Source organism: Anoplopoma fimbria, chromosome 1, assembly GCF_027596085.1.
Source record: "Anoplopoma fimbria isolate UVic2021 breed Golden Eagle Sablefish chromosome 1, Afim_UVic_2022, whole genome shotgun sequence".
Classification (NCBI taxonomy): domain Eukaryota; kingdom Metazoa; phylum Chordata; class Actinopteri; order Perciformes; family Anoplopomatidae; genus Anoplopoma; species Anoplopoma fimbria.
In genome coordinates, this window is record NC_072449.1 from 8,158,130 (window position 1) to 8,171,718 (window position 13,589).

The window sequence follows — 13,589 nt, forward strand, 5'->3', positions numbered from 1 at the left end:
ACCTGTCACCAGCAATAAATGTCGACCAAGTCATCATCGACGGGAGGATCATCGTATGAAGCATCTATCCCTGGGGGCGGGTAGGCGTCCTCTTAATCCTTACCTTATAAAAAAAACTCTCATAGAGACACTTTAACATAACACTTAAACATTTGAGAAGTTCGTCAGTTATGTGAGAGTAAATTCAAACTATGTATATGCTTATATTTGATAACAAAACGAGTTTGGGAATTATTTGAAAATACAAAATAATTGTAATTTTACACAAGGTGTTTAACCTCATTTCCCTTTTGACTATACTCCTCATTGTCCTGTATTCTTCACTTGTGTGTTTTTGCAAAACCATCTGCACTTGATGGTTTGTGCTGTTATTATAGCTGTTATTATACTATGGATCTTAATTAGGAAAGCTCCATCCACTAGTTCTGTCATGTGATGATTTACTTGCCAATTCACTTGCCTCTGTTTTTTCAAGCTGATAATCACCCTTAAATTGCTCCTGTGGATCAGCGGTTGCTGGATTGGGGGATCAGATCTGGTAATATGGATATTGGTGGTATTTGGTTACTATCCATATGGGAATTTGTCTGTCATAGCCATCCTTGTGTAATGGGAACTAAATATTTATATTTAGAATGTAAGAAAAGTGTATTTTTACTTTTGTTTTTGCTTCAGATGTCAAGGTGGAGCCTTGTTTTGCTCAACTTCAGCAATCAATTATCTGACATTGGAGGGTTGTCAGCTGATCAGACTCACTTCGGCCCTTGAGCTCTGAAAGCTGGTCCATGTGCTCACTCTCTCCCGTCCTACAGTTGACGTCCACTCTGCATCGTATTAGTTTTGCACCTTCACAGCACACATGCAAAACACTTCCTTTCACTGCTGATCCACTCATTCCATTGATTGTGTTAATATTAATGTAATTAATTGTTCGAAGTTAATGTCTTGCCTCTGTTCCCTCCTCACACATCCCCTGAGCTAGTTTGTGTCTATTAACTTCCTATTCAAACTTTTTTTTTTTTTCACACATTGAAGGATGACCTTGAATCATTGATTTGTTTACCTGAAATACAGATAGAAAGTTCTAAAAAATACGCTTTATTTTGCACCTGAAGTAATTTAAAACCTTGACTCAAACAGTTCCCATTTCAACAACTGCAACCTTCACCCCCTTCCTGTCTATTAATACTCTGTGTTTGCCGCCTGTCTCTTCTGCCATCCGGCTGCCTGTCACCCAGCGGAGCTATCTGAAAGAACAGCTTTACTTTATGTTGAGAGCCACGACTGAAGTCTCAAATTAGACTGGACTGCAAGCGAGGGTTGGGTTGGGCAGCAGAAAAGTGACTCAGTGGTATGCATGAGAAAAAACTGCCACTGTTCATCACGGATGGTTTCAGTGTGAGAGAGAGATTGAACCTTCTCCACTGATGGGTTAATTCTCCTCACCCCCTCCTCTGTTTCTCTCTCTCTCTCTCTCTCTCTCTCTCTCTCTCTCTCTCTCTCTCATATACACTCTGATCATAATGAAATGTCTGCAGGAAGGCTGAACAGGCAGAGGGAGTCGTGGTGGGAGCGCCGTCTCGTGGTCATTAGCCAGGGCGCTTCCAGAGCTGGATTTATGGCACGCAGCTGTTGAGTGGCTGACAGACAGACACAGTGAGTGGCTCAAGCACTGCTGCTTCTACAGCTGCTCTTAACCCGCTCGAGCTCTGCTTACCGTTTCGTAGGAAAGAGGAGTGCTGAGCCTGAACACACAACGGTGAGTTCTCTGCCTATTCTTTCACCAATTATGTCATTTTGTTTCCTCTAGAACTTCCTCTGTAGATAATGTTTATGAAGGCAACCCTTCCACCTACTGTACAATGTCTCCTAATGTTTTTCTTTGTGTCCCACAATGGGCTTTGGCTACTTTGTAGTCCTTACTGAAGTAGTTTGGAAAAAGTGTTTTAGTCTACCAGCTGTCGGCAGTTTTACCATACATGGCCAGAAATATTGTAATACAAAAATAACTTTAACAAAAGAGCAAATCACTAATGTTTTTGGTGTGTTATGAGCAAGATCTAATCAGTTTCCATTAGTTATACCCATGTAAAGTGTGTGTGTGTGTGTGTGTGTGCGTCTTGTGCTGCCTTTTTAAATTTAGTTCACAATGCTGTGTCCTATATATAGAAGTTAAGGCATCAGAGTGGAGACGTGACGCCGGCTACTCACTAGACAGAAACAAACTTCAGCCCTGTGCTCAGCTTTCGATAGTATTCCTCTTGGAACGTTCTCCACAATTTGAGCTTTCCCAAACTCCATGAAACTTTTGGCATTTGGTCTCTGCGCTCTGAGGGAAGCCTGGATTCTAAATTACAACCGGACTCTGTGGAGTTAAGACAAGCAGCTTGCCCGCCTGCCCTTTGCCCTCATCTAGAGGTCAGGGACAGAGACCGAACCAAGCAAGGAGCCTCACTTGTTTAAGGTTAATAGAGAGGGCGTCCCAGGATAAATTGCCTGTGTTTGAGGTCTACAGTGCCTTTTGAATCTTGCACTTTAGTTGTCTCTCATGGTGTAGGATCCATATTTGTTTCAGATTGAGAACCTCATTTGAAATAACCAGTTTATCAACAGGAGGCTTAAAAAGGAATACGGTCTCCGATGAAAACGATTTTTCCTCTAGAAGGTCAGACCGTATTTCCGATCAAAGTCCATAAATTGAGCATTCCTGGCACATCAGCAGTGAGACTGTTCGGGGGAGTGTTTTTATTTGGGTTGCTATGGAAGGAGCAGTTTGTGGCTGAGGGGCTGGTGGTTACACTGAAACTGGAGCTGGAAGACGCCTATAAAGGTCCAGCTTCAAAAACTGCTTTTTCTTCCCACTGTTGCTGAAGCACAGAGTCCACTTAATGACTTCATTTAAAGTCATTAGACTGGGTAAGATCAAATCCATTAACGCCATAATGAACAAACCCAGAGCTCTTCCACCCTCACCACTCATTTGCCCAAAGTGCAGAGTGGGCTGATCAACATGTTAACACACAAATGATCTGTGGTTGGTAATGGGTATAGTGCAGGGATATTGGAATCGGTCAATTTAACAGGCACTAATTAATCTTAGCCCTCTTTTGAGCATCAATGGAGAACTCTGAATGCACTTTACTTTACTGTTTCTCTGCTATTTTACTGAGATTCAATTTGTCATCATGACTCATTCTCAAGTACGCTTGATAAATATAAATGAGGCGTAATGCAGAGGGAAAAAAATGTCCATTTCACATAACTTACTACTCATCAACCTTCGATCTCCTTTCAGCTGTGGAAAAGGCACTAAGTAATTTTTTCCCCCCTCCTTTTTTAGAGAAAATTCAATTGTATGGTTGTGAACTAAGGGCTATTCATCACAGCTGGGCTTTCAGGCCATCCTGTGGAGAGGCGGGTTCGGTCATAGAAAATACACTCAGCCTTTTTATGCAAACACATCTCCTCCCTGTGTTTACTGCAAACAGCGAGAAACATCTGTGGAGACTATAGGCCTTTTTTTATTATCGTCTCTCTAAAATATCTCCTGGACCTCAGTGAGCTCAGACACCAGCAGAGAGCATGTTTGCTTTTTATTCACCACCACTTGCTGAGAGGGAGGAATATTTACCTCATTATTTACAGACAACTCATTTGAGGTTGTTCATACTGTATGCAGAGTGTGTCAGCCCTTGTGGCCCCTCACATGGGAGTCACAGTGCGATGATGTGCCCAGCTGAACATCTGTTTATGTCAATGAGGAAATAGATTTGGTTTGAAAAGTGGCTCCTTAACATGATTGAAACCGCCTTTTATTGTAGCAGTAAGATGCAACATCTGTCCCGTATGTAAATCAGCCTGGCTACTGGATAAACACTGCTGAGACAGCCTAGATACAGCTTTGTTCAAATAACTTTTCCTATTAAGTTTTAAAGTTTTCTGTGGCAGATAGAAAGTATTGAGTATTTGGAGCTGTTTGTTGCTTGCAAAAGCTGCGGTCTGTCTTTGTTTTTGCCGGTCCGGGGGGGGTTTATTAACTCATAATAATCTACAACGGACAGCATTTTTCTCCATGCCTTGCCCTCGGCGAAAGCAGCTTTCTCTGCAACTTGTGTCTGGTTATTAATGCAGATTATTCAAAGGAGTGACACCGCTCCCCTTCTGCAGCCTTGTGTGGTATTTGGCTCCGCTGTGCTCAAACACACACCAACAGTGTTGTTGTGAAATCTGTCCCTGAGGTTCTCTGTTGTCACATTGTCAGATGGTCTAAATGTGCTGACTGGGGGGCTTGCTTGCAGGTCTTGCACTCCTGCAGTTGGAGCTCCGCTTGGCCTCACGTGAGCTGAATACACAAAACTACTGTTAGTTGTACTTCTTGCTGTGGTTTGAAATATGCCGACATTTATCTCCTTGGTTTTTGTCACTGATATTCTGCTGCGTAGCCAGAAAGTACTGCCTCTGTAATAAGTGGTATTTTCCTTTTTGACTTTTTAAAAAAAACTGATGGAAGTTCTGTCAAGTTTTTCATCTGCGTAAAGAGCCAGATATCCTCTGGGTCTGTGCATGAGCTCTGGGCTCATGATTGATATACTGGGGAGTGTATGAACAAAGCATTGTATGGAGGTTCAGTTAGGCAGTGTGCATGTTTACAACTAAAAGTAAAGGCTCTAACTGAACATATATGCATTCGGATTTTACAGAATGTGCAAAAGCTGCCGGTCAGAGATTTAAATCATCCTCATGACTTGAAATCCACCTCACATCATAATCATCGGAAATATCCGTTGCTTACCTTTTTTTAGATTCTAATATTTGTACTGATTTCAGATATTGATACCTCAGTGTCTGAGTACATGCTCAAAACCTTTTTAAAACTTGAGTTCATGGCTATGTAGAAGGCTATAAATCTCTTCTCTCTCATCTCTTCTTGAACTGGCAACATGTGTGTCCAGGAAATAAAAGTGCAACTATAGAAAGGTGCACTAAGTCGAGTGCAGATCTCTAGCAGGTTTGTTTGCAACATTTAGAGCTGTAAAGTGATTGAATAAATACAACCCACACAGCGTCATAAAACACACTTCTTTCAACTCAAAAACAAGCAGCAATGAATGCTGTCAATCGGCTAGAAGTCGTGTTATAAGACATGTCATACGATCTTAAACTCAAAATTAAACTCACCTAACTGTTTGCCCTCTTAGTGGTGAGGATTTATTTGGCAGTGTGTGTGCTGGTAGTTCTGTCACCACGGCCCACCGGCTGGGGGCTGGTTAAGAGTAGTGAGGGAAGAGTCTGCAGACATACGATGGCAGGATTGTCCTTGAGCATGCAGCCATAACTGGCCACGAAAAATATTTTGCAGTTTGGGCCCAATGAGCGATAAGCCATGGACAGACACAGAGGTGCACACATACACCCAACCGATTGCATAATCCTCCTATGAATATAGTATAAATATGTTACTTGTCACTATGACTGCACAATAGAATATCCTTAATAATCAGTGTTTTTATAGCAACAGTGAAATTTCACTTGTAGTGACAAACACACCCACAATTGCAGATCTCCTCTGTTCTAAAGACATGGCTACTTTCAGCTAAAATTCTTATTTTTTTTGCGACCAGTAATGTTACCATTTAAGTTCACTCTCAACAGACACAATTGGCTACTACCTGGTGAACATAGTGCAGCATTTAGAGGCTTTGATATTTCCCTCTAGAGTTGGTGGAGAGCTGAAGGAGAATATTGGAAACGTGATTTCAGATAGATTCTAATGTTCCGTAACTGCTGGATGTGTGAAAATAGCAGCTGTTTACACATAAAGGTGATAATGTTGGTGTTCTGTTTCCCGAGGTGGCCACTAAAAGTGATTGCAGATTAGAATAATATAGATGTAATAATGTAATAATTCTGTCAAGCCAGATGAGCTACATATATTACACATTAATAGTTACTGGGGCTGTTTTCTCTGACCCCTTGACAAACAACACCAACTCTTTGGCACGATGTGTCCAATATGCCTGAACAGCTTGAAGATAAAATGTTTCTTTTCTTTAACATCTGTCTCTATTGCCCGTGTACCTGCCTTCATGTGATGTCTTCCCAGCCAGCAGATGGTGCGGGAGCAGTATGTCACCACCACCCAGGGCAGCAGCTCGCCCAGGTCGGTGCCCGACAGTGTCTACAAGATCGGCATCTACGGCTGGAGGAAGCGCTGCCTCTACCTGTTTGTCCTGCTGCTCATCATCATCTTGGTGGTCAACTTCGCCCTCACCATCTGGATCCTCAGGGTGATGTGGTTCAACACGGTACGCATGACTCACCTTGGCGGTTTGTTTTTTCAGCTGGGATAGTTTTCATTCCTTTCCTTCCTTCTTTTTATTCTGGGGCTGGGCGACATGGACATTTTTTATATCCCAATGTTTTTGACCAAATAGCTTTATCTATATACTTGACATTGTAGGGTTGACTATTGATTTCATAAAATGCACACAGTGAGATTTTTGATAATCAGTAATGTGTGTATATTTAAAGACAAAACAGGTAAAAGCAAATAAGACAAGATAAGATAATATAAAATAAGATAATCCTTTATTAGTCCCGCAGCGGGGACATTTGCAGGATTAGGAAATATTAGAACAGTCTGTGAGGTTCAGTAAATTACATCACTTTTACGTTAATTCAGCTTGTAAAACCAGGAAAAGACAAAAAACACCAGAATTAGGACGATCTGGTTTTATATCACGATATCGATATATATTGCACAGACCTACTTTCTTCCATCCATGCTTCTCTGTATATCTTCAGTGTTTTTATGTCACTTTCTAATATTTTTTTGTGTTTGGATTGTGTATCCAGCACATTGACCCAATTATCCTCCTTATTATAGACAGTATATTATTGGCAGTAAAAGCGTTAGTATTATCTATTATTAACTGATACTTGGCTGTCTAAACAGGATAGTTTGTGTTGTACTATTTCATGCAGTCGTGTTTGCTTCTCAAGTCCAGGTGGCAACTATGGATTCATGCAGAAAATGGGACTCAACAAACTTCTGCACACACTGGGATACATACAGTTTTGAAATAAATCTACTCTCTGGTTTAGTCCATGCTAAGTGTTTAACGTTTGGAAACCTATGAAGTTGTTGGATGACAAAATATCCTAACCTGCCATATTTGTCATTCTTATCTTGCAGATAAAGCTGTTTAGCTGATTTACAGTCATTACTTCTGCTTTGCTTGCTCATTAATGATTTCCCTGTTTTTTTAAACCATCTTTACCGTTTTGGTTGTAGGAAGGGATGGGACACCTACAAGTAAACACAGAAGGGGTCAAGCTGGAGGACGGAGAGTCGGAGTTCCTTTTCCCTCTCTACGCTCAGGAGATCCACTCCAGAGAGGTATGATAACCAGAAACACACACTTCACTTGCTGTTCTTCCAAGATTCTTCTTTACTCTGCTATCCCTCTTTTTCTCACATTCTACCTTCTGCTTTAATCCTCCTATCTTTTTCCAAGCTCATTCTCATACTTTTGTTTGTTCAGTTAAGTGTCCAGACAGCATTTCCATTATTGCATCTCACTGTTTACCAAATTTAAACCTGATTGTGCGCTGGATCTGTGCAGAGCTAAATCTAATCCTTGCAGACAATCGAGGAATCTTTATCCAGCTGTAGTGAGTGAAATGCATATTTCTGACACTTTTTTGGGGGGAGATGTGTCAGAACAAACTGGATTTGGCAGTCCCACACAGAGCACGTGGTGTGCAGAGAGCTTCCCATTAACCTCAGGGATATTTGTGGTGGAAAGTAGTTTATGGCCTGCCTGCCTGCTAGCAGCAGATGGGAACACTTTGCTGCAGTTGTTTACATGTAATGTCTTTACTTGCTCATAGCAGCAATTTTTAAGCATTTTTTCTTCTTTATGGGCCTCATTAAAAAGGTAATGTATTCCTCATTTATGGACTGACACTTTCTCTAATGTTGTCTATGGGTGTCTAATGAGATTGCGGATTTAGCCACCGCCTGGCCTTCCACATGAAAAGTTGGCTTCTTTGCAAACGGAGCTCTCTTACAGCTGCAAATGACAGTGGGGATTTATTGTTAGGCTACCTCATTTTAAACATTTCACAAAAGCTTACCGTTTGTCATGTTTGTTTAAAAGGAAAAAAAAAAACACATACCACTGTTTAGTAAGGCCTCATTTATAAAAGATGTACAAGCTGTAACTATTGGCTTTGTTACTAAAATCACTTTCTAAAGCTTCATATGTCTGTTTATAAGCCTTTAATAAGAACTCAAATGTTTTATAGATATCATAATTAATATCTTTTGGTTTGCCAGGTTAGGTTGAAGTTATGGTCAATGAATGTATAAAGTGTTATCAGAAAAGGAATGTTCATTCATTGCTTGCAGCTCTGTGAGGCTGTACTTGGTCACAGTGGTGCCTTGAGCTAAATGCTAACATGTTAAGCGGGTGTTATGTTTTCAAGCTTAGTTAAGCTTCATCGCATGCTAATATTTTATAATTTGTACTAAAAAAAGTACAGCTACATGATGCGGTTTGTTTTGCTGTGACAGATTTATATCATGTGTGATTATCATATCTTCCTTTAAGATCAAAAAGGGAAAAAAATATCAGTTGGATATAAACAGCATTGTAAAATGGCTTTTTCTTTTTTTTCAGGACCATTCACTTCTTGTGCACTCAATGGAAAATGTTTCGCTTAATGCCCGCAATGAAAATGGTGATGTCACGGGGAGGATATCTGTGGGTAAGAGCCTCAAAGAGGATACATGTACACACAGGGACACATGGAGCACTCATGCATGACAAAGCATCCCATTGACGTATGAGGGCAATAGTAAAGTCATTCATGCACTTGTCCTGCAGCGATTCCTCATCCAACATTAACAGTGACAAGAATCCGTCTTTCCATTTATAATCTCTTCGATTTCCATTTAAAATCCATTAAATGCACCATTCTTCTCTCTCTTCCGTGGCTTCTGGGTCATTCTATATTACACACAGGGTCCCAAGGCCTGTGGAGGATCATATTTGTGTCTTTTATGGCTCACCGGCGGCGTTGGGGTGTTCTGTCATAATTAAAAGGCCAACAAATGACCCAGCTAATTGCGGCGTTCCACAGTGCCGTTATGTGTCCTTGATCATTAAGCCATAAAAAAAGCATAGCCTGCATCATCTCGGCCCTCTGTGAATAAAAGTGAACTGCTTGTTAGGGAAGAGAACATGCTGGCACACAGTTATAGGTGCTGAAGTGGGTAAAATATCTCGCTGACTGATCTACATGCGTAAGATTTGTCTCTCAGAGGGAACGTTAATGTGTGCGAGGTTATTTGACTTAACCCTTCACTTTGTCACATATCGGTTTGAGCAGTATCGTGGTTTCTTGATTGTACACATTTCTTTCAGAACGTGGTTGTTTACTCACTTTTTTTTACGAGGAGTTTGAGATTTTCATGTAGCGCTCCATGAATGTGCTTCATTATATTCTCTAAGCGCTGCAGATTTGATACGTGTATGGAGGAGAGAGATTTGATTTCGACTGTAATACTTCCAAACCCCTTCAGGTATTCTTGCTTGTTTTTGTTGTTGCAGGTCCAACAGAGGCTCAGGGACACACTCGAAATCTGCTCATTAACTCCCACAATGACAACATGCTGTTCATGGCAGATGGCGACCAGGCTGTGATTGGACCAGACAAACTACGAATCACAGGTATACAAATGGCTGCCACCTGCTGCTTCCTCGGAAATATCCCACACCTCTCAGCGGAAATGTTTTTCAGATTTGAAAAAAAAACCAAAACCAATATTGACGACAGATGTGAACACAACAGGAGCAATTTAATTTGATGGGGGGGTATCTGTACGACAATCCAGCAACCAAGGACAAAGACATATGCAGTCATTTTCACAATCATTCATGTCATACTGTTGAGTGCGTGGATATCTCTAGATATACTCTAAAGCACACTTGCATATAAATAAACTGTCAGGAGCTCAGTTATCTACACCTGAGCATGCATCAATGCCATGTAGGTGATATCCATCACATTAAGATTCTAATCAAACATTTTTTTCTTTGTTCTTTGTGAGCCAACAAAAGACATCTCACACCTCAGTACCACACAATATGTTGTCATAGTACACAACAAAGGGTTGAAGGGTAAAGAATGACCGGCTCTAATCAGGCTGAGGCATCCAGATGATATTTTCTGTCCTCCTCCCTCTTTCTGTCTTAATGTCCAGTGTGTGTGTATTGATTATGTTGTGGGTCACTGACCACACTCTGTGTGGCTGATTAATGTTGAAGGGAGTGTCAGCTGATCGCTAAATTATACCCGAGGTCGTTGTGATCAACGGAGAGCAGCCCACTCTTACTTTAAAAAAAACACAGCTTCAAAAATTGAAGTCTACAGCTTTGCTAGCAGCTCTGTTTGACTCTACTTACGCACAGCGGGGCTTTGAGCTAAATGGCAATGCTAACATGCTGATTTGAATCAAGTATACTCTTCACAATGTTTACCCTCTAAGTCAAATACATTAAGCAATTAGCACTAATCACAAAGTACATCAAATATTCAAGTGTTGATATTTCACAAAAAGCCAAAAATGTGACTTGCTGGTAGCAATATAACTAAAACCAGGGGATCACTTAAGTTAGTATCCATCCTCTTGGGACCATGAATTGATAGTAGTTCAGATATTTCAGTATGGACCAAAGCGTTGGACGGACAGACCAACTTCCCCAGGGCCATCTTGCTATCATGACCAAAAAACACGTTAATGTTGTGCTCAAACGCTGCATATTCTAATGGCTCATTAGATGCTCAATTTAAGTAGTAGCTAAATGACAGAAAACGTGCATGTCTATCTCTTTCTCTCAATCAGGGCCTGAAGGAGCCCTGTTCCAGCATTCAGTGGAGGTGCCCCTGCTGAAATCTGAACTTTTGAAAGACCTGAGGTGAGCATTTTGGATAATTAATTTAGACAACAAGTCGGTGAAGTGTAAGGAAGATATTTAGAACAGCATCAAGTCCTTGCAGTAAACAAATTGTACATGACATCCACTGAAGCATTACAAAATCTTGCAAAGGTCACAACACACGCTAGCCTTTAATTTCACCTTTTTCAGCATGTCTTTACTGAGGTGCATACTATGTCAAATGAAACTCCAGAGGATCTGCTTTTTTTTATAAAAAATATAAGGACAGATAAACCTGGATGGAGTCTGTATTTATAATACTGAGCTGTTTTGCTTTAGGTTGGAGTCTCCTACTCGCTCTCTCAGTTTCGAAGCACCAAAAGGAGTCCATTTCAAAGCGCTGGCCGGCAACATTGAAGTTGCTTCTAACATGGACATCATACTGCAGTCTAGTATAGGACTGGTAAGAAAAACAGTTTTCACTTCTGAAAGTATTCAACACATCAACTTCAGGTCTTTTTCTTCTTTTGATTACAAAGGGAATATATACTGTATGCTTTTGCAGCTACATGCTGCTTCACGCTTCTGTAATCTCTCACAGTCACACCTGGGAGCTTTTCATCCAAGTGAGGCTCAAGTGCAATTTGACAGTAGCTCTGTTTTTTTCCATTTGTTGGAGAAAAAAAAAAAAATAGATTAGACCGTTCTACTTTAGTTTGTTGTAAAAAAAACTTGTATCCAACGCGCTGACATTATACTTAACTGTATCTTTGGACATTTAATAAATATTATTTGTGTGCAAGAGGAGCTCTTAATAATGCAAAAAAGAGCACTGAGATCCTTGTCTAAACTGTATTGAGTTCATTACCGTTTGAGTTCTGTAGGTCTGTTGAGGTGTAGTGATTTGCAGTTTCCATGTTTAGAGTGAGTCTTGGTGATTGTGGCTAAATACAGCTTTTGTATCACAGGTGCTGGATTGACCTCTTTGACTGCATTCTCTCAGTAAAGCAGTGCATTTATATGACAACGTAGTTGCAGGGTATAACACATGCTCATCTCTATTTTCTTGCTGGAGGGAAGAAAACTGGGTGCCAATCTGCATTGAACTTGTCCTGGATAATTTATGTGAATGTTCACATTCCCTGGTTGTCAGTGCTCATTTGTTTTCCTGCCACAGCAAAGTGGACTTTAATCACACTCCTAAATTCCTTATGGATCAGTGCACTGGTTACATCTCCCAGCATTCTCTGTCATTATGTGTGTGTGTGTGTGTGTGTGTGTGTGTGTGTGTGTGTGTGTGTGTGTGTGTGTGTGTGTGTGTGTGTGTGTGTGTGTGTGTGTGTGTGTGTGTGTGTGTGTGTGTGTGTGTGTGTGTGTGTGTGTGTGTGCACATATGCACTTGGCCCTAAGTTGAAAGAATGAAGCTGACTGATATTTCTTTGCTAATTCAATATAACTCTTTGGTCTCTCCTTGTATTGTCCTTGCTCTCCACGATGTCTGCTGTGCAGCTGGTGCTGGATGCTGAGACGGTGCGCATGCCGAGCTTGCCCCTGAGCGAGGGAGGGGCTCCTGGAAATGCTCAGGGTCTCTATGAGGTCTGCGTTTGTTCCAGCGGCAAGCTCTTTCTGTCCAAGGCTGGGGTCACATCCACTTGCAGCGAGAATCAGGAGTGCTAGAAAGACTCTGACAAAGGTAATCGATTTTCCATCTCTCAGTAGATGCATCTTCTGGGAGGCAACAAGCACAACTGTTTATATTTGGCCAGGATTATTTTTTTTCTTTTGTTTTTTAAAAATCTTTATACCACAGTGGGTCTCTGATGATCTCAGAGCTAAGATCCCACTGGCACATCGAGGCCTGTAAAAATACAAATGCCTGCTGGCGTACATGTAGGAGATGTCATGAAATGCATCCTTTTAGTTGCATTTATGATCCTCTAACCATTCAGCCGAAACACGTCGTTCCAAATGTATCAGCATCAGAGCTTTGTGAAGATTTTTTACACACACAGTATCGTGGCTGGGCAATGAGGCGCTGGCAACAGCTTACATCCTATGCAATATTATCTTGTGGTGCAATAAATAAATTGACACACATCAAGGGCTTGGAATAATAAATAAAAAAAACTCTCAAATGCAGACAGAATGTTATTTTGGTTTACATATGCCCTTCTGGGTCCAAGCCCTTGGTATGTATTTTTTTGTCTTGGTGTTCAGCATGTTTTTATTTAACTGGGAGGGAAATTTGATGAAATGCTGGTAAATATTTTGTTATTGTAACTTCAGAGATTGATTTTTTTTTTTTTACTCTATTTAGATAAAACACTAGGCATCAAAAAGTTGTTTTGTTTAAACTCCTTTTTAAAGGGTTGACATTACAATACCATGTCCTTATGGTACCATAAAGTGTGATTAGTGTGGTATCATGTAATTGTGGTTTTTTTTTTTTTTTTTTTTTAGTGAATACAATTATGTATGTTTTGCCTGTGTATTTTTAAGCCCCACATAAGCATGCAATAATGCATTAGCTACAAGACAGTTTTTCTTGCAAGTAAGCTGGTCAGTTGGTCTGGAAAACAATGGTATCATTTCAGTTTTGCTTTGAGTCAAATATGCCTTAATTTTTTGCAGTTCTCACACATA

At 40.6% G+C, this 13,589-nt stretch overlaps 1 protein-coding gene across 1 annotated transcript; it reads left to right on the forward strand.

Annotated features, from left to right (window-relative positions):
* Window positions 1-1,675: 1,675 nt before the first annotated feature.
* On the forward strand, window positions 1,676-13,589 carry sgcg (sarcoglycan, gamma). Its single transcript, XM_054602145.1, has 8 exons — window positions 1,676-1,759; window positions 6,104-6,305; window positions 7,295-7,399; window positions 8,685-8,772; window positions 9,618-9,737; window positions 10,913-10,985; window positions 11,286-11,409; window positions 12,456-13,589. Exons 2-8 carry the CDS (start codon window positions 6,111-6,113, stop codon window positions 12,621-12,623), a joined length of 873 nt encoding a protein of 290 aa, XP_054458120.1. The 5' UTR covers window positions 1,676-1,759; window positions 6,104-6,110; the 3' UTR covers window positions 12,624-13,589.

Coding starts and splice junctions, on each gene's coding strand:
- sgcg (XM_054602145.1), top strand. CDS start 6,111: ATGGTGCGGGAGCAGTATGTCACCACCACCCAGGGCAGCAGCTCGCCC. Junction 7,400..8,684: donor AGGAGATCCACTCCAGAGAG/GTATGATAACCA, acceptor CTTTTTTTTCAG/GACCATTCACTTCTTGTGCA. Junction 9,738..10,912: donor AGACAAACTACGAATCACAG/GTATACAAATGG, acceptor TCTCTCAATCAG/GGCCTGAAGGAGCCCTGTTC.